This window comes from Balaenoptera ricei, chromosome 6, assembly GCF_028023285.1.
Source record: "Balaenoptera ricei isolate mBalRic1 chromosome 6, mBalRic1.hap2, whole genome shotgun sequence".
NCBI lineage: Eukaryota > Metazoa > Chordata > Mammalia > Artiodactyla > Balaenopteridae > Balaenoptera > Balaenoptera ricei.
The window spans coordinates 65,684,612-65,706,905 of NC_082644.1; the positions used below are offsets into that span (position 1 = coordinate 65,684,612).

At 35.7% G+C, this 22,294-nt stretch overlaps 1 protein-coding gene across 10 annotated transcripts in view; it reads right to left on the reverse strand.

Annotated features, from left to right (window-relative positions):
• The window catches only part of KDM4C (lysine demethylase 4C), a 423,829-nt gene that overhangs the window by 196,477 nt on the left and 205,058 nt on the right, over positions 1 to 22,294 (reverse strand). For 9 of the 10 annotated variants that reach the window (XR_009503661.1, XM_059924758.1, XM_059924755.1 and 6 more), the window contains 3 exons: positions 6,617 to 6,810; positions 3,444 to 3,679; positions 750 to 1,063 (listed from right to left, as the gene is read on the reverse strand). Coding sequence is in view for 9 of the 10 variants with exons in the window: in XM_059924758.1 (XP_059780741.1) it covers positions 750 to 1,063; positions 3,444 to 3,679; positions 6,617 to 6,810 (744 nt within the window). In the remaining variant the exon portion in view is untranslated. The remainder of the gene's footprint in view (positions 1 to 749; positions 1,064 to 3,443; positions 3,680 to 6,616; positions 6,811 to 22,294) is intronic. The other variant, XM_059924756.1, reaches the window with a different exon arrangement.

Here is a 22,294-nt window from a genome sequence, read left to right on the forward strand (position 1 = left end):
CATATGATATTAACATTGTACAAGAACATATGAGAAACAGGGAGGCCCTATGCAAAGGGTTAGAATGAGGAGGCTGGAAATCAAGAGGGATCTTGAGTTTTCCAAGAGGCAAAGGCCTGGTTCCCACGGTGAGCAGGACCAGAAGGGTCAGCCTGGTCCTAGATTCAGAGTCCATGAGGAAAGAGTCAGGGAAAAGCATGACCAGATGAGCCCTAATCTTAAAATAGAGGCTGTGGGAAGCCTGCAACCCAGGGGTATTAAGTGTTGGCAGAAGGAGGCCAGAGCCTTGCAGCTGAAATTATTTCCAGCCTGGCTACTATTGGAGGTGACAGAACCACTCTGTATCTTGACTGGATCAATGTCAGTATCATTGTGATATTCTACTATAGTTTTCCAAGAAGACACTATCGGGGGAAAATGGATACATAAGACCTTGTTATACTATTTCTTACCACTGCATATAAATCTACAATTATCTCAAAATAAAGAGTTTAGTGTTAGAAAAATTTTTAAAGTAAGAAAATTAAGCTCCAATATGTGGCCAAAAGTTCCATGTTCTCTGAATTATTACCATGTGAGCCAGACCTCACAGAAGGCTTACCTCCCGGTCATTGAAGGAAATATGATTAAGACCCATAATGTGAGATGTTATTTCTGCCCTAAAGCAAGATTTTGATGCACAGCATTCTGTTTTCGGAAAGTGCCTTGACAACACAATAAATATGGTAAAAATTGACACTGCCACATACACTGGGGACTTTGAAGCCATTTCTCTCTCCACTGGGGACCTCTGGGACTTCCCCAGGTTCAAGGCCTACCCCATGGCTCTCCACATCACTCTCTTCTCCCTCTGTCAAAGCACTGTTACTCTCCACCACAGAGGAGCACGACTCAGGTGACTTTGGCCATGGAAGCTTGGGTGGCTCTGATTCCTTAGACAAAACATGGCCACTAGACATGGAATCGTCAGCATCACTGGGAATTGAAGGCAGAATTGTGGCACAGGTTTGGTCAGCCTCAGTTTTGATTTTCTCTGCCACAGATGTGCTTAGGCAGACGTTTCCTGAGGAGTAAAACAAAAGACTGTTAATAAATCTTACACTGTGTTATTGCTGAGAACTGTTGAACTATTCTCAACTAAATTTCTATCATCAAACTTTCCCTCTAAATTTCCACTAAAGACCTGAGTGGGAAAGGTCACCAAAGCACCATGCAGCCTTTGTAATTGTTAAGGTGGCAAAATAATATACTTACTGACAAAATAAGGGATTTAAAAAGAGATTCCACTGCAGACCAATGTCAAAAGCCAGGGCAATAACAATAATTACCCAAGCAATAGCAAGTTGAGATCTTTCTAAAAATAAGAATTTAATTCCAATATATGCTACTGAGGAAACATTCCAGCTCAGAGGATGTAACTCAAGAACAAAGGTAGGGACTTCCCTGGTGGCGCAGTGGTTAACAGTCCACCTGCCAATGCAGGGGACACGGGTTCAAGCCCTGGTCCGGGAAGATCCCACATGCCATGGAGCAACTAAGCCTGTGCGCCACAACTACTAAGCCTGCGCTCTAGAGCCCACAAGCCACAACTACTGAAGCCCGCACGCCTAGAGCCCGTGCTCCGCAACAAGAGAAGCCACCGCAATGAGAAGCCCGCGCTCCGCAACAAAGAGTAGCCCCCGCTCGCCACAATTAGAGAAAACCCATGTGCAGCAACGAAGACCCAACGCAGCCAAAAATAAATTTATATTAAAAAAAAAAACCACATGTAAAACTGTGAGGTCGAATAAAAATTATTTCCTACACTAATCCTGCATCATACAATGACAGCATATGAAAGAAGAATATCACATGCACTTCTCTTCTACAGCCATTTCTATTCACCCTCCTCCCTTCCTTACACATACACGCACACACGCACACACACAAGCATCATTTCACTTATCACATAGTAGCTCGGATGTTGCACCTAGCCAAGTCCTCTATTAAATGCTCTGCCAGGTCTCAAAACCTGGAAGTCAAAATGCAAGAGACCAGGCAGTGACAGAAATAATAAACCTGGGTACCCTTAGCTTAAACTACCCAGTAATTTGTAAAGTAGTTAATTTAACCTGGTGTGATTAAAAACAACAACCAAAAACTACGGTGAGAGACTATCAAGAAATATCTGTATGCACTGCATACCTGTTCTCTGTACTGCTTGCTATTCCCTTCCCTACCTTCTTTGCTTTCTATCTTCCATGTGTTCATCACAAGTCAATTCAGATATCACCTACTCCAAGAAACCCTGCCAGTCCAGCCTCCTGTCTGTTTCAGGTCTTTCCTTGGTATTCCAGGAACACCCTATGCCATCTCTACTAGTGGCACTTAGCACACTAGATAGGAATTATATATTTATTTGTCTAGCTCTCCAATTAAATATAAACTCAGTGAAAAAAATGTCTATGATTTAAACTCTGTTAGCACAGATATTTCAAGAGCAAAAGGTAGTAAGAATAGAGAAGCAGCCAAGGATCCGACTAACTAGGACAATGATCAAGACCTTTTCTTTTACTCTATGTGCAATAAGAGCAAGAAGGTGGTAGGGACAAGACAAACCATGTCTTTTAAATGGATCACTATGACTGCTGTATGGAGAGCTGACTAGTAGGGGTGACTAGAGTGGACACAGGCAAAACAGGAAGGAAGGAATTTCTGCAACAGTCCAGACAAGAGATAACGTGCCTTGAACAAAGAGGAAGCAAGGGGGTGGCTGGATTTGGGAGAGTCCCACAATTGAAGGATACAATAGAGGAGGGGTATGAGAGAGAGACAGGAATTACCACCAAGCTCGATTACGAAAAGGACAAAATCTCCAACAACTATTAAAGAGGCAAAGCATTAAAACAGTTTCAGAGAAATATGCTATAAAAGAGGGGAAAAGCAAAGCAGTTGAGATTTACAGATGATGGCTTTGGTGCAGAGAAACAGCTAGGGGACTATATATACATGTCACAGGACTGAATGATGTTTGCTGTTCTTTTGTAAAACCTTAATCTTTATTTTCTTCTTAAAATTAAGTCGAAGCTAAGAATCTGCAAAGAATTATCTATAATTGGTTTTCTCTATTCCATGTGAATTCAAGAGAAGCTTTCCAAAAAACGTATTGTATATTATAAATTGAGTTGCACTAAAAATAAATTTTTTTCATTTTAGAATCTTCTTTTTTATTAAACGAAATAGGCACTGCTGGCTGCTTGTCTCAAAATTCCATTACCCGTAGCAGTGGTGCTTCTGATTTTCATAACACTCCCTTGGCCTTTTGATTGAGTTACCGCATCGTTTTAGATAGCTTATTGGTTAAGCTACGTGGAAAAGTAACATATCTGCCCTAGTAAACACAGATTTAAGGCAGATCAACAATCATCTACTAATATGTGAAACATAATCAGCTAGTTTCTCACCTGCGAATCTGATATTATCTGATAAATTGTGATCCAGCTGCATCCTGCTAGCAGAGGCCTCTTCCTCTGAAGGTGCTTCTGTGTTTGCTAGTTTCACTGCTTCTTCTGGCTTTTCACTGTCCTTGAGCTCATCTGGGTCTGGGTCAGGAGTGGGGCAGCTGACATCAACTGCAGCTGACACTTCCTCGTCCTCCTCATTCTTAGGCCTCTTAGAGTGAGAACTAGTGCACTGGAAGCTTTTAACAAAAGAAGCTAGAGTCAGAACACAATGTTTCCAATGGACAGGAAAAAACATATATACAAATTTTATTTTCACTTAATGAAAAAAGAGAAGAAAAAACTGATTGGTTTTTAATCACATTATACAAAGATAATCTTCACAATGAATAGATCAACTTTGAAATTGAAATGTTAACAAGAGTCTTAATAACAATTTACTAAAAATTAAAATTAAAACAACTCTAAATTGTTAAACATTATTGATTATTAAATATTATTGATTATTAAACATTATTGGAAAATCACTTAAAATTTTATAACAATATTAAAGCTCAAAATAAAAATAAAGTGAAAAATGATGACATAAGGATAAAAGCAAATATTATTTAGATAATGAAGAAAGAAAAAGGAAATGAGGAGATTCCATAAAGCTATTGTTAAAATTTGAGTAGATTATTTACATTCCAAGGTGAACTGGTGGCTATATTTCCCTGAGTTTCGTATAATTCTGAAATATGCATGAAAAGCATTAAGATTAAATGCCAATTATCATTAGCTAAAGGAATTAAGAGAGGAGGAAGGCTAACCATATGTATTTAACATCTTATATCAATGTATTATTTATTTTCAGAGTGGATGCTGTTTTTAAATTTTTCCTCTTCTAGTATTTTCCAGCAAGTCACTTGATAGCTTTGTTGCAGATGCCTTTTGTATATGACACATTTCTAACACTTTCATTTAAGAAGAATTACAAGTCAAATCAAAACCACATGTACTTCAGAGTACACACACACACACAAGAAAACACATTAGTGTTTTTCTATAGGAAGTCACAGATAAGATAAAGGGGGTAGCCAGGGATAACCTATGTAAATTAGCTTTGGCTGCTGCTGGAAGTAACAGTATTGGTATCATCATCACTTTTATTGAGAACCCATGCAGTGGCCTACGTGGAATATCTCTACATTATGAATAGCATAGTACACTTACAATAAGATGGCTGACATCTCTTTGAGATTTCAGTGAATCATTCCCTTCATTAGATTTTCCTAGATATAGCATATTACTTAAGGGAGATCAGCAAACTCGATGATCAAACCACAAAGGTGAGCATAATAAACAAGCCCCTTAACATGAGGCTTTCTAACTGGGTGAGCAAAGACCACTGATTATTTTAACCTACTGAAAGGCACTTCGAATCTGTTCAATGTCAAAGATCTATATTCAATGTCAACCCACAAGGACCACTGTGGTTAGTAACTAAGAGACCAGATCATACACCTAATGAGAGTATTGTGTTTTCTGTCCATTAAAGAACAATTCTCAAGATGTGCTATTGGCTACTGAACTCAAGACTGACTACTGCCTCCTTCCACAGTGAACTTTTTTGGCAATGCGGATTCGCACATTTACAAAACACAGTGACTCTCTAAATCAGTGTTGCCCAAACTTTTTTGAATGCAACCCACAGTAAGTTATACATTTCAGATGATGACACAATACACACAGACACACATGCTCACACATGTCATGAATTAATACTTACCCTTACCTCATGGGAAGAACTACAATGCATTTTATTCTCTTTTACTTCCTAATTTTAAAATGTTGTTCCTAACCTATTAAACTGATTTGAAAACTAAAAGTTTGAAAACTACTGCTGTAGACTGTAGGGTGAAATAAGAACACCTGGGTTTTAATTCTGCTACTAACTAATTCTGTGCGTCAAGTATATCTCTTATAAAATGCTGGTTTGACTCCATGTTCTTAAGGTTCCTCCACTCACTAGCATTCTAAAATAGCAGAAAATAAATTGTTGGGGGTAGGGGGAAGAGAGAGAGAGTCAGAAAATAAGCAACAGAAGTGTGGGCAAAGACTTAAAATTACAGTGTTATTTGGTTAGTAGCAAAAAACTAGAAACGAGCTACAGGTCCAAATACAGGAGATTAAATACATGCAGGCATTAGAAATTACGTTGTAAGCAAATCATTCAGTTACATGAAAAAACACAAAACTGGTCATCAAATTATTAATAGAGCATGGCCCCAATTTTGGAAATGTATATAATATTATATAATAAATAAAAATATATATGTAAAGGATATATACAAAATGTTAACACTGGTTATCTCTGGATTGTGAGGTTATGGGTGATTTGGGACTCCTTCATTATTCTTTTCCTTATTTTACAAATTTTCTCCAATGCACAAATATTACTTTTACAATCTGAAAGAAAAACAATGAGTAATACTGGAGAGTAAAAATGTAATATAAACCTGGAAAATATAAAAGTCTAAAAAGGTTGCCTGAGGACCTGAGCAACATAACACACACTATTTAATGTGTTTTAAGACAGCAAGATGACCACGACAGGCCTAAAGCCTTTTGAAATGGCACTGGCCACAAAAATGGAATGTAGATTAAAGTACACAGGGACAACCACGTTACAGAAACACCACATGCTCTGATTTACATCTTGTGAAAGAATAAAGCCAAGTGTGTATAATGTAGCAAAATATATAGGCATCCCAATGAGAAAATGTTTAACAAATGAAGAAGAAAACTGCTAAAAGTCAAAATCAGTAGCAAAATAAAAAAGTTGGAAATTGAGTTACTGAAGTTGACAAAAATAAGGAGATGAATAGAGGGCACTGATAAATCTTTAAATACATTAATGTAAGAGGTTTAGAAAGTCTAGAATTGTTCTATTTCTCATGCATTGCAACTTCAAAAATATTCTCAAATACAATATACATCTGTTTATATTCTGTTTATTTATTATACTTCCAAAGAATTAAAAATACTTTGCCTCAAATTTTTCATAAGATATTAAGTAAACTGATGGTGAATAAACAGAAAAAAAAGCAAATAAATAGTCTTTGAGAACATTATGTTCAAGGACCCATTTTAACTGAGTAAGTACAAGTAGGATGGGGTGTGGGCGGGATCATTACCTCCTGGATGGTTTTCTTACTTTCCTCCTCCTCTGCAGCCATGCTTTTACTTCAGGGGTGGATTCTGGAGTAGGCTTCGTGTGATCAATGGTATATATATCCTTTCCTTGTTTCCAAAGCTGGTATCTGTCTGGCTGAAATTTCCTCACAAAGATATCCATTGAAATTTTCACCATGTCTTTCCTGCAGGTGCACTGAAACGCAATGGGGTTGGAGTGCTTTAAACATTTTGCTAACTACAGAAAGTCACACTGAGTTGTCCTTTGAATGTACCATACACGAATACTTAGTCACTACATAATGGAGAATAATGTTTTACATTTTTCAAACATTCAGTGAGTAGGGACTTCCCTGGTGGTCCAGTGGGTAAGGCTCCACACTCCCAATGCAGGGGGGCCCGGTTTCAATCCCTGGTCAGGGAACTAGATCCCGCATGCATGCTACAACTAAGAAGTCCGCATGCCGCAACTAAGTCCGCACGTCGCAACTAAAAAAGATCCCTCATGCCACAGCGAAGATCCCACATGTGCCGCAACTAAGACCTGGCACAACCGAAAAATAATAAAAATAAATAAATAAAATAAATATTAAAAAAAGAGTTTTAAGAAAAACATTCAGTGAGTAATAAACTCAATTTCTTCTGAATGGAGGTGACAACCTGTATATTCACATCTATAAACAGTAGAATAAGATGTTAAAATGCATTGTAAAGTTCTTGGAAACTGTGTACCAAGAACAACTGAAGGGAAAGAGCACACATTTGAAAGCATGCCTGCAACAAAAGGATTACCCTCCCAGCACAAGGATGCATCAGTGAGCTGAATACTGTAAAGCTGAAAACCTAGGTTGACAATGAATAAAAGTAGCTAATAAATGTGTGGTTAGAATAATTTAACCAATAGGTTGAGATAAATTTTCTCCAAGATATATTTTAATCACATTAATGTTTATTAACAAATACACTCTCACAAAGTAACCAACAATTAGGAGCAAATAAACAGTCTCTTCTACATCATATCACATGAAACACCCACCATCACCACTACAATCATATCCACTAGAAAGAAGGAATAGTGTTAAGATAAGAAGTTCAAAGAAAAGATTATTTTGAATCCACTAGAACTTTGATTCTCATGAATACATAGTTAGAAGTCATATCGTATAAAGCAAGTTTCCTATAAAGACCTCACACAGGTTATATTGTGTCTAGGTTAATACTCCATGCAATGCGACAGATAGAATTCAAATAGTGAAACAGAGATAGTCTCAAAGATGTAACTAACATACCTTAACCATCCCTAACACACCTGGCAACAGACTGGTTGACTCAACAACAGCCTTGAAACAGTAAGTCTTTCAATATTTTGGCAATATAATTATCATCTCCATGCAAATTAATTTAAAATTTCCTAATTATCTCCAGCCCAAAACTTCCTCCAGAGAGTTCCAATCTTGCCTTGAAAGCTCAGGTAAAAGAAAAAAGGAAAAGAAAAAAAAAAAAAAACAGTTCAGGACACAGCTAACAGTCAGTGTGCCTAAAACCAGCTTCTCCAACTGCAAACAAAAATTTCATTATAAATGGTATGACAATCCTTCTATTCTCCTATATTCACAATCAACATTTCCTAATCCCTCCCTTGTCTTCTACCCCTAGAAATCCAGTCTGTCATCATCTATAATTAGCTCTTCCTCTACCTGCAGAAATCCTTTTACCAGGACACCTTCACTGTCAGATGCTAAAACCTAGCATAACAAAGCTAACTAATTTCCCTGCCTGCAGTCTCTCCTAGCACCAATTCATCTTTATAGCTGTCACTTTAATCTCCCTCAAATATATCATAATCTTTCACTTTGGAGTTCAATAAGGTGTAATACTCTGCTCTGCCTTTAAAATAAAGTCCTGAGCCCAGCATTCAAGGGCTCTAAGCTTGGACTCCACTAGTGAGATTTCCAGGTTTCTCTCCCACTGCAAGTCAACATGAACATTCCTCTTCAACCCAGGGAGCAGAGTCACCATGAGCTTCCTTACCTCAGTGCTTTTGCTCCTACCATACTGCCTTCCTGCTCACCATTCTGCCATCCAAAGAAAATTCATCCTAAACACTGAATGCAAGTTGTACCAATTATTCTTCTGAATAGAGTACTATTTATCTACACCACTGCTTTCTATTATTAGTTAAGTACAGGCAAACTTCATTTTAGTGCACTTCGCTTTATCGCGCTTTGCTTTATCACGCTTTGCTTTATCACGCTTCACAGATAAAGCGCTTTTTACAAATTGAAGGTTTGTGGCAACCCTGCATCAAGCAAGTCTATCAATTTTTCCAACAGCATTTGGTCACTTTGTATCCCTGTGCCACATTTTGGTAATTCTCGCAATATTTCAAACTTTTTCATTATTACGGTGATCTGTGATCAGTGATTTTTGATGTTACTATTGCAAAAAGCTTACAACTCACTAAAGGCTCAAATGATGGTTAGTATTTTTTAGCAATAAAGTATTTTCTAATTAAAGTATGTACATTGTTTTTTTTTTTTTAGTCATAGTACTATTGCACATAATAGACTGCAGTACAGTGTAAACATAACTTTTATATGCGCTGGGAAACCAAATAATTTGTGTGACTCGCTTTATTGTGGGGAAAGGAACTGAACCCACAATATCTGAGGCATGCCTACAAAGAGAGAGTTCTAAGTCATTTTTACTATAATTAGCTTAGAAATATGGAAAATGAGGATTCTGAGAAATTTAAAGATATTTTGGTTTAAGACGCAACCTTTCACTAAAGGAAGAAATGAAGTTTAGACTCACCAGCAGAGACTCTCTTATTTTCGTATAGTGTTACTAATATTTGCTTCGTGAAGAAAAAGGAGTGGACAATATAAACGATATAAGTTTCCACAGCAAGAATTTTGTCCTAGATTTTAATTTCCCATTCCTCTTTCCTAGAAGTCTTGAATTTTGTACACATGCAACAAGATCTACCACTCAACTGATTGTTTGACTCAATATAAGAATATATGTCTTAAATTATAGAAATAGAGAACAAATTAATGGTTGCCAGGGTTAAGGGAGGGGATGATGGTGAGAGGGAACTGGGTTCAGCTATAAAAGGGCAATGTGAGGGATCCTTGCAGTGGTGGAAATTTTCTGTATCTTGACTCTATCATTGTCAATTTCCTCTTTTTTGATATTGTACTATAGCTTTGCAAGAGGTTACCATTGGGGAAAACAGGATAAAGGATACACAGGATCTACCTGTATTATCTTTTGCAATAGCATGTGAATCTACAATTATCTGAAAACAAAAAGTTTAAGAAAAAAATAAACTCTAAGACTTCCTTAAAATAAAACATATATATGTCTTACCTTCGATTTTAAATATTCAGAAATAGAGTCATAAAATACCCAAAATAATGCAAGGGAACAATGCCAGAGTCAAAAATAGTTGTAGTAAACTTCAACAGCACAGAGAAAATCTACTCCTGTCAGTAGTTACAAATAATACACTCATCTAAAGCCCTAAAGATTAGATGAGATCTTTTAATAGAACGTGCTATGTGACTTTATTAGTAGGAATGGAAGACATTAACACTCCCATTTAGAAACAAAGAAATTTACAGACTACATATTGGTACAAAGAGCAATAACCAATACTAGGTAATACTTCTCAAGTAATCTATTTTGGATATGAATTCAAAACACTAATAAGAATGGCTTTTCTTACTGTTTCTTTTAAGAACATTCATACTAGTTATGTAGTATGTAATGTATGTAATGGCTAAGTCCAAATTTAAAGGGAATCGTCAGTAGTCTGTTAAGCACTGAATTCTTCCATATTTCACCACCCTAAAACTTGTTACACAGAATCATGATTATTTGTTCCTATCTCCCAGGAAATCAAATTCATGCTCTCCGTTATTTATACTGAAAACCAGCAATCTAATTTCAAGATGAAAATGTTTCTAAAAATCAGCAACTTTCTAAGGCAGCAAATACTCAGTTAGTCATCTGAATTGTAGAATTGGAAATTTCATATAACCACAATATATGATTAATAAAATAAGAAGTTGATGCTTAATAAAAACCCAAACTGAGGTATTATTTTAACATATTTTCTTTGTGACACACAGGATGGCTAATTATGGGAGGAAAAAAAACTCTCACGTGCAAATGTCTGATAAGGAAGGCTTTGAAGGTATGCAAAAATGTGTGAAATTATCCTGCTTTTCAGTCTATTTATAACAATTAAATGATAATTAGGAAGGAACTAAGGAAAGAATAGCTTAAAATAAGATAACAAGCCTAATAGCCACTTGATGTGGCTGTTATGGGTTAAATTATGTCTCCCTTCCCCAACCCCCAGAAGGTATGTTGAAGTGCTAACCCCCCTCAGAATGCGGACCTTATTTGGAGAAAGGGTTATGGCAGAAGTAATTACATAAGGGGTTACTGGAGTAGGGTGGGACCTTAATCCAATGGGCCTGGTGCCCTTATCAGACAAGAAGAGACACAGACACACAGGGGACAAGGCCTTAAATTGGTCTGACTACAAGAATACAGAGGTTCTTAGTGTTATTAAATTTTGCCTTACTGGGAAAGTTGAAGCAACTGAGGAAGTAAGAATCAGGCTTCCGGTATAACAAGTGGTCTTCAGAGTGAAGGAGAAGTGCACAGAGATTTTGAAGAATCGAGAGCAACTATGACCTTGCAGGGGATTGAGAGATGACGTGAGAGGACTGGGGCCCTTGTCATGGGTGGAACCCACTGCGATGCACATCCAGCTCCTCGTTGGGTTCTTCCTATCAGACTCAACTGCTCGGCTTCCCCTCTTGAAGAAACAACAGAAACTGAAGGATCAACAGAAGTCAGGCATTTATGAGGGGAAACACCATGACCCAAGTGAATCCTGCCAGGTAGGATACTGTAAGGTAGAATAAGGTGAGGGTGGGGGATGAATTCATGTGACTTCTCTACTGTATCCCCCAAAAAGGGGCCTCTTATCAATATAAGAGCTTGGTGTTAGATGGCTCCATGTATGTAGTTTCAAGAGACATGAGATACTATCAATCTCAGAATTAAAAACTAATTTTCTGTACATATACAGGAAAATGTTCTCTTTTTTACATACAAAATTCCAATGAATGTCAACCACAGTATATCATAGCCCAAAGAGGATAAATAATGTTTAAATTTTTCTTATAAATTATTAATTTCTCAACAATTATAAAAAGGGACCAATGCATAGGATGAAACAGATTTACTGAATAGGACAATCAAAAAGAGGAAAGGAGCCAATGATGGCAAACTCTTGTTTTGAATATTTGTAAGTGTCTGATGAAGCATATATTGCTGTCTGCTGTTGACACATAGGTAGTGGGTGTATCTTAAAACCTAAGAACACTGTAAGATACTGTGCTTTATGATAACCATTTTAATTGTACTTAACAATGAAAATGACTCATTTTAAAAACACAAACAAGCATATCAATTCCTATTTCCTTCAAAAATTCAAATCAATAATTGGAAAAGTTAGGTTTTTATCAAAATCTAGTCCCCCTCCAAGAAAATTATTGTTTTTGAAGGTTATCTGTTAATTATCTTCAAGGTACAACCAAATTACTACATTAAATCAGAAATACAGTAAGAAAGAAGCATCCATTTCCTATCCAACACATAGCAAAACTGTCTTACATCTCCAAACACAGAAGCTATGAAAATATGGGACTGTGTATCAAATGGGAAAATGCCAAACCTTCAATGGAATCACCATTCATTTGCTTTGAGAACCCAAAAGTTTGGATTACCAGTTGCCCTTTGAAAGAACATCATAAATAAAGAATAAAGGGAAGAGAAATATTCTCCACTTCATTGTTTTCTAACAACATGCTTTCTTTAGCTATGACAACAAGAATTAAGAAGAATGTGTTATTAACATAATTAGAGACAACCATTCATTATTGTTTACTCTAAGTAATAACAAAGATACTACTTAGGCATAGCAACCTCTTATTTAACCAAGAATGTGACTGATGGTGATAACTAATTACAGCCAAAGGCAGTAACTAGGCCTGAAATATAATTATATTCTAAACCATCAAACTACCTTTTATAGTAAATAGATAGATAATTTAGCACTCAGGAACCTCAGATACCTCATTGGAAAAAAAAAAAAAAAGGTTTAGACAATTCTAGCGCTAGAGCATCAAGAGAAATCTTTGACCAACTGATCTATGATTTACTCTTTATTCTTCCAGATTTACATCTCTTTCATTCCTTCCTATTCTTTAACTCTTTTTTCTTTTTTTTTGTTTTTGTTTATTTGTTTGTTTTTAATCCTTTTATCTGTTTTCAACTTAGTCATGTCCAAAACCTAAACATTCTTCTTTCCCTCCACATGTAAAAAAACAACCTGCTGGTAAATTTTTTAGCATTAAAACAAACTATGTTACTATCAATCCACTAGTACTCTGGAATCTCCATCTTCATCTCACAACTACATAAACATACATCCAATCTACTGCATCATACCAAACTTATAGGAGAGAAAGGACCCAGCTCTTTGGAAAACTGCCACACTGTTAACCCATATTAAATTTGCAGAAGTCCAGGAAACCCAGACTTTTTCTGGTACAATTATACTTAGTTATCTCTCATTTCAAATATGAATGAGAAACAAAATTTTCCAATATGCACTCAAATTTTTAAGGTAGTATTTCTGATCAATATTTTCTGGCATTGTGTTCCAATGGAGAAGCCACTCAGTTTTTATGGAATTTAATTAATTATTTTAACAGAAACATGGCCTAATTTAAACGGTTGCCAAGAATCATTAAATAAAAACAATTTTAGAAAATAAATGCACTATGCAGTTAATGAAGCCAACATCTATTGACAGGGTATTATTATACTATCTTATCTGTAGAAGTATCTAACCTATTGAGATACAACAAAAATTTTTGAAGGAACTTTTGTTCTTTTTACATTCACCATACAATTAAGAATGAATAAAACTATTTAATGTGTTGATTAACTGTAAAAAAAATGTAAAGGAACCTATTCATATTGAACTTATTCCAAATAAATTTTTTTAAAAAGTAGAATATTCTACTTCTGTAGTCAATTCATTCTATTATCATAAAATTTTCATTGCCAGTTACAAATCTGAACAGAATTTCACCCTCCTTGGAGTACTCCAAACAGATCAGTATTTCTTAGCTGACTCAAAACTAAGTATACATTAGAAAAAGGGGAATTCAGAATCAGTATAATGAATGTAGATGAATCTAATATACATTGTGCTGAGCTAAAGAAACCAGGCAATTTTAAAGTCCACACTGGTGATTATTCCACCAGATTAATGAATACAACTATGTTTAATATGATGAATAAGCAGTAGCCACATTACTCTATCTATATACTTGTTGAACCCTGAACTGACTACAGCTCTTCTACTTATTACCTGAGTAAAAATTGTAAGTCTTGAGCTCTGAGTCCGCTCCTTCATATAAAAATGTCTTCCTGGCTCTCTCACAAAGGTTCAAAAAAATTTAAGTGTGTAAATACACTTGATCAACCGAGCTCCTTAAACATGATTATGATCCTCCCAACCCTCTTCCTCACAAAATACTGAAGGAAACTCAAAATGCTGTTGTAAAGCAATGTAATGCTTTAAAGTTTCAGTCTGGGCTCAAATACTTATATTTTACAGAACTGATTTTCAAAGATGGTAGAGCCATGGGATTCTTCAAATGAGCTAAAGAAATTGCGTGAAATTAATGTAACAGTAGAACAGAAAATGCCCCATTTCTTGCCAGTTCCTATCTATGGAACATATTTAGGCATCCATCACTGTACACCAAATGGGCCTTCATCCCTTGGTCATATGTAATATCCATTATAATACTGATTTACTTCATCCGTGTACTTATTCAATCATTGCTCATTTGTTCATGTACTTTCTTCATTAATAATTTTGGGAGAAAATTATTATAATTACCTTAACAATTTATAAGTATTATTTTAATACAAGAAACAGAGTTGTTAAATACTTAGAACTAATTAAGGTGAAAATAATAGTTGAACAGCACTTTGATTTCCTGAGTAACATTTCATATAATATCGGTCAAAGACAAGTAATAGGCTATTTCACCAGATTACATGAAGAGTAAACTATATAATTATGTTTACACTGACTGAGCAGAGAGATAAAAGAAATACAATTCTAAGATCAGTATTAATCAACAATGAAAGTATATAAAGAATGCAAAGGTCATTTCTTTTGTCCTTATATCCATTAATGAAGCAAGTTCTGCAGGAGACCTGCACATCCCTTGTTTTTCCCCAGACTGCTCTGCAGAGCTCACATAACCCTGATGTTGTCAAGGTGCACAAAGCATTTAAAGGTTCTGGGGATCCCAGGATACACACCCAGAGAAATTTTCTAAATGTTTTGTTCTCATGGACATAAAGAAGAAAGTAGCTTTAAAATATCCCTAATGGCCAAAAAGATAATCATAGTCATAGTAAGAAAGTCTGATACCACCACTAAATTTCTTATTCTCACTTTAATAAATCATTATTGTGAATTATTTCAGATACTTTTGCCATATCTGACCTTCCCCTCCCAGTTTATTTTAAACCATGAAAATATACATTGTGTCTGTCTTTCTGAGAAGTACATTCTAGTTGCCTAGAGGATTGGAGGCCCTTAAAAATATTTTTTCAATAAATAACCTTTTATAAACATATGAGGAAACAGAGGCTCAGAGAATTTTACTTAATTTGCCCAATGTCACACCGCTAACAAGTAATACAGCCTTTACCAGATTCAAATCTAGAATAACTCCCATACTCTTAACCAATCTACTGTGGACATTCAAAACCAAGCCATATTTAACACATTTTAAATGGTTTTAATTTAAATATGGGCCACATTTTTCCATTCTAAACTTCTTTTTCTATGACCCATAACCAAGTTGAAATCGTAGTTGAGAATAAATGCCTGGATCTCATTATTTTAGCTTTTAATGCATGACATCACGCTGCGTTGATAGAGTTTATCCAGTCTAGCTAGCAACCTTCCGAAATATGTTTCCTCCACTCTCCCTACTTTTAATAGATTCAGATTAATTTCTTCTGAATATTTTCAGGCTTCACCATACTTTATAAGGTATATCTCCCTTATAAAGTAAGGCAATTATAAAGCAATTTAAGGTATGAGACTAGAAACTCTATCTTTCTGACCCATGGGAACACTGCTCAAATAGACAATGAAAAACTATGCAAAAAGAAGGGGAATGGGCTCAAATAGCTTGCTCCAGGGGTCTCTAAAAAACTGTAGGAATTATTTTTAGAATTTCTGCTTCTCAACACTTACCTAAGTATCTGATAGAAAGGTTAAGGAAGTTCAGAGTTACAGACATTAAACAATCTACTCCCACTGTGCCATGTAAAACACAGCATGAAATTGAACTCTTTAGTACTGGGGAACAGATGAAGTTATTTTGTTCTGAATTCATGCATTGCATGTCACACACTTTATATGGGTGATAAATTTGGGCAAGATCAGATAAAAAATAGGGCTCTGCAGAGTCTTAGGGATCTAAGTGATTTATGAATATAAATATTTGCTCCTAAGAGTCTGTAAGATCATATGCGAGAGAGCCAAAAGAAATGCATAGAAGTATACAACATATAATCCTTCTCCCATGATGCTCAGATACACTGACTTTTGAATCATTCAAATATTTTTTAATGACTAATTGGACACAATCAGAAGTTCATCCTGCACCTGGAATGAACCTTAGGAAATAAAAAATCCACTCTAATTATCATAATTCATAGATGGGAAACTGAGGCACAAAAATACTAAGTCACTTGCGGAATGTCACAAGGATAGTAAGTGGAAAAAAAAGTTCAAGTGATGTAAGACTCATCCTACTTACCAGCATCTCTGGGATTTTCAGCTTCCCATTCACTGAGCCACTAAGCACATAGGAACACGCTGAGTAACTCAAGGGGTTGAATGCAGAATTAGCCACACCCCAGGTTTCACGTTAGAACACTGGCCATGGTAAGAACCATCTGACTAATGCTGGAGATGTTCACCTCTTCACTTCTGTGGAACTGGAGATGAAGGCAACATCCTCTAACCCTTTTCCACCTTTTTTTGTACAGTTCAAACACTATTATCAATGTAGGAAATATGATTAATAAGTAAATACCGTTTTTCTAAAGAGGAGAGGGAGGAGTAAATGAGGAGGAAAATGAATAAAAAGGCCATGTATGCATAATGTAATCCCCAGAATGGAAGCTCTGGATAGTACCATTGTCCCTCAGTATCCTTGGGGGATTGGTTCCAGGACTGCCCTCAGACACCAAAATCTGCAGATGCCTAAGCCCCTTATATAAAATGGTATAGTAAATATTTGCATATAATCTGTGCACATCCTCCCACACACTTTAAATTATCTGTAGATTACTTATAATACCTAATACCATGTAGCTGCTATGGGAATAGTTATAAATACAATGTAAATGCTACATAAATAGCTACCAAAGCGGGCGGCAAATTGAAGTTTTGCTTTTTGGAACCTTCTAGACTTTTTTCCCTAATATTTTCAATTCATAATTGGTTGAACCCACAGATACAGAACCCAAGGATTCGGAGAGCTGACCGTATATATCAAGGGTGCTCTCGCTTGGGAGAAACAAAAATAACTTGTTATTTTTCAAATAAATTCTAGGTTACCATATTTTTAAATCCCATATGTCATACTGAATTTTTAATATATTTTTCAGGAAAAACGAAACCTTTATTTATTTAACAGTCATGTCATAAACACTACCCCACACTCAATGCACTCTGATCACATGTCTCTTGCTACATAAAAAATTCTCTGGCACTATTTCCAAAACAAGAGACAACCGGATGAAAGCTAACTAGGTCAAAAAATTAATGCCTTTAGGAAGAAGTATAATTTATTTCAGGCTTTCTAATGTTAACAATATGCTTGGAAATTTAACATTAAATAATCAAAGGAAAACAAATAATTTTGTTGGAAATAAAATTATTTAAATTGACAACAGATACTTTTTCAGCAATACTTCCTTAGAGAACCACACAGCACTATAAGTAAATAATTCAGCATCTCAGATTCATTTTATCTGGCAATTCCTGCATTCCCATTCAAGTGTGAGAATATGTCTGGCACTGCTATTAGCTTTTCTGTTATTAATTTTGTGAGATGATTTAAAGCAGGGGAAAAAGGTAGATATATTCATTGAACCAGTAGAAAAACAAATAGAAGATAGAAAAACACACAATGGATTTGTGTTTCTTCAATTTCTCTCTGGCCAAATTTAGAAAACCATAAATAGGAAAGTCTATGGAAAAACATTTCTTATAAGAGAATTCATTGTTATTCTAAGAAATTAAGATGGAAAAAACAGGATTTAAATCAGTTTAAGGCCAATAGGGATCCAACATGCAGAACTAACTTCCATGACTATTACTATTATTTGCTTGACTTTAGACTCAAAAATAGCAAAACATGGCTCCAGAGCCCACGAGCCACAACTGCTGAGCCCATGTGCCGCAACTACTGAAGCCCTCACGCCTAGAGTCTGTGCTCCGCAACAAGAGAAGCCACCGCAATGAGAAGCCCGTGCATCGCAACAAAGAGTAGCCCCCGCTCGCCTCAACTAGAGAAAAGCCCACGCTCAACAAAGACCCAACACAGCCAAAAATAAAATAAATAAAATAAATAAATTTTTTAAAAAAGAAATAATGGCTTAAATTTTTAAAAAAATAGCAAAAAATGAAGCTGCATTAAACCAATCTGTGACATGTTAAGGATAAATCATGCCAATGACTTAGCAACACAGAACTTTTAAATATGTAATAGAACTTTTAAAATATGAATAATCTGTGACCAGTAATTTAACAACTGGGAACTTATCCTAAGAAAATAATTATCACTTAATGTAGCAGCTTATGTTTAAGAATGTTCATTTCAGCAGCGTTTATCAAAGATCTAAAAAAAAGGGAAAAAAAAACATTTTCTAGAAAAAAGAGGGTATTCCTTTAAAAACTCATGGTATAACTTACGGAAGAACATTTAGAGATATGGAAAAGCATTACTAGTAGGTGGAGAAAACAGGTTATACATGATCATATATGTAATATATATGTTTATCTACCTATAATGCCCATACATATGTTAGAGACTGATCCATTTCCTTAAATCTGATACTGGGGAGAGTGGTGTGGGGACAGAGGTGGTGGGTATAAGTAGAAGTGGGCATGGCATGAAGAGGTTGCTTGGACTAAAGCGCTACACTTGGAGTGGAAATATCCATAAATAGATGAATCCCTTTCTTAAGTGATGAAGTTTCTCTCTCACTCTTGATCTCTCTATATTTATCCAAACCAGAAGTATTTCATTTCCTAGCACCTTGTTCTTTTCCTTCAGGTCACTTATAACAATTTTTAATCATATGTTTGTATGTTTATTTGGTTAATGTCTATTTCCTGCCCTAGAACCTACATTCTGTGAAGACAGGGCTCAGATCAGTTTTACCGTCACCAACACATAGTATGTGCTCCATAAATACTAGCTGAATGACTGCCAAACACTAGAATATTGCCCGTAATGTAAGAAGCAAAATGAAAATGAAATCTAATGTTGACCTTACTATATTTGAATTATTTACTTGCTTCATTTCTATTTACATAATTTATTTAAAAATTGAATTACTTTATCATTATGTAGAACCTTTCATTAGAAGACCTCAAAGTATTTCATTAGCAAATATGAGGACTCTGCCTTAATTAATGGAAACATGTCATAAATGTTAAGGAATGCTTTTTTTGTCCAGCAAATGACACACAGCTACAAACTACAACTCAGGTTTCTAACTTTGTATCCACTCTCTAAGAATTTGGTTGATACAAATAAAATGGAGAATTGTCATTGTTGCAATGATCATTAACAAGCTCTGGACAAGAGCAGTCCTTCACTACCCCAGGGGCAATGGGTCTACTAATAAAATCTAGGAAGTGATTTGGTAGGATGTGTTCTATTTTTACTCTACAGAAACTCATTAATCAGTCTAAATGTCTAAAAAAAAAAGAAAGGCTACATAATAAACGCAATTTTAATGATCTACATTCCCTCATATTCACATATACTTTTAAATATATTTAAATTCAAACTGGACTGAGTCCAGAAAGTAATCATAAACACAGCTGATATCAGCCTCAAATCCTGCCAAGTACTAAAGACCACTCACTTTAAAACAATTATATCCAACCAAACTTCTGGTGCCAAAAAAAAAGCCCCCTCTTTGTACAACTTACACAATAATCAGAGTAAAGATTATTCATCTATACGTGTAATAAGAAATTATTTCAGGGCTGTAGTTTCACTTATTTCCTCAGATGTGGCTGCCTACTACAATCCATCAACTGTCAAGAAACAAAAAACCAGGAATGTTCTGCCTTCGCTAGTGAATAAATACAAGCTGTAGCAGTGACCCTTTAAATGAAAATGCAAAAACCTTTCCTCATGGGGTTGGAGAGCCCCAGCTAAAGGGGAGAGGAAGGTAAAGCACTGGGAATGGCAGGGTTAGGACACTAGTTCATCACTTCAGTTCTGGTTCATTTTACATTCCAAGAACTGTTGCTGAGGTCTTCTGGAAGGCAGGGCAGGGGTCAGGGAGGACTTTTTATAGCAATAAACAACCATCACATACCATGTCTGCTCATCCTTTGCCTTTTGACTTTGTCCAAGAACATAGGAAATAAGTGGTAAATGGCTTCCCAGTACTCTAATCCCGTGCGGGAAATCCATTCTGCTTCAAACTGTCCACCTGATCCATACAATCTCTGGCCCAAGACTGTAAATGGCGAGCCTCCCCTTCCAAGTGCAGAAGCACGAAGCCTACCCTACCTTTATCTCCCCTCTCTGTGAAATGAATATGGAAAAGAAAACTAACAGTAGAAGGCCCAGTCCTTTAATCAAATATTAAATTACATCCATTCTCAATTCAATTTAATACCTGTGCTGCTGCAATAATGTCCAGAGTAACAAGCTATGACAGCATTCATTCCACAAACATTTCAGGGCCTAATAGGAGCAAAGAGGTATGACTACTAATATGAGCAAAGAGGTATGATGGGCACAGTTACCAAACTTCATAAATAAGCAGCTACATGAGGGAGGGCAGAAATCTGGAAAAAGTTTGCAATTCTCACCATTGGTTAAGTTTTGTGAAACTGAATAGGGCTGTTTTTATTTATAATTTACTATTCATTATTTAGTTTGTTCAAAAAATGTTACTGAAATTGATGTAGCAGGATTAAATCACTAAATTTTATTACGTGGTTCACTCCTAAGACTTTTCTTTATTAGGATGTTTTCTGACTAAAATAAGCACTAAAAACAATTCTCCCCCAGGTCTAGGGCCTGTGTTTTAGGTGAGGCTGGACGAGCCAATCAAACATTCCATCCCAATGACAACAGTGACTGGTTCAGGGATCCACACACGACCCAGGAAGGCCAAGGGGATTCATCTCAGGACTTGTTCCTAGTCTACTAGCCTAGAAAAAGCCAACAGTCATCTATGCCACAACATGGGGAACAAAAGCCTGAGAAGGAAGCCAAGTGTGATAAAAGAACCAGAGAGAAGAAAGTGCAGTAAGAGGAACCAGACAGATATCTGAAGATATACATCAAGGAGGTAGTCCATTTTCTTTCTGCGCCAAAAGGAGGTGGAAGGCTACAACTTTTGAGAATGTTGACCCATTAAGATCATCTTAAGACAGAATCTACACACTTAACTAAGTACATGACATACTCAGAAGAAAAGTTAAAATCATCTATGAGCACAGGAAGGATTTTTAAATCTACTTCTCCAGATTGTTACTGGAAATGTATCTACAGTTGAAACCAGAGCAATACAATTAGCATTTGACTTACAAGAAAATGATTTTATAGTCAGAATGAAATGAAATGGGTTATCAGGTAAGACAGACATATACTGTGAGCCAGGAACAAGTCATAAAAGTTAAATTAACAAGAAAATCAGTAACAGATTATAATAAGAATTTGCCAAAGCAGAAGACTACTTCAAACTTCCAATTTTACATATGTTCAAAACAATTAAGGTCAATTAGCATGTTTAGATAAACAGATAAATTAGCCCCATGTTTTTAATCTGGAGACTTGAATCCATATGGCTGTCTAAACCAGTTAAGATTTTAAATGCCAGTCACAACACACAAAAAAGCCTTCAACAGGAAAAGTTTACACTCGTATAAATACATTTCTGTCTCTATATCATCAAGAAAGAAACATCAAAATAGCAATTAAGTAGTGTTAAAACAAACAGAAGTTACATATTCCAATGTCCCAGGACCAATATTAAATTTTTAAAAACCCAATGTAAAATACATGATTTTAAAAGCCTAGTCTAAAATACCATCTCACTTTGATACTCAGATCTAAATACTACTTGTAATAATAAAATGTCAGAAATACGGCAACCTGTAACCACAAAGACATAAAATTACTAAGTGCCTGAAAATGAATTACGTATATCAAAGGATAATGTTAACTTACTGGTATTGAACTACAGAGGCTATTGGAATCCCAAATTTAAAAAAGAACCTT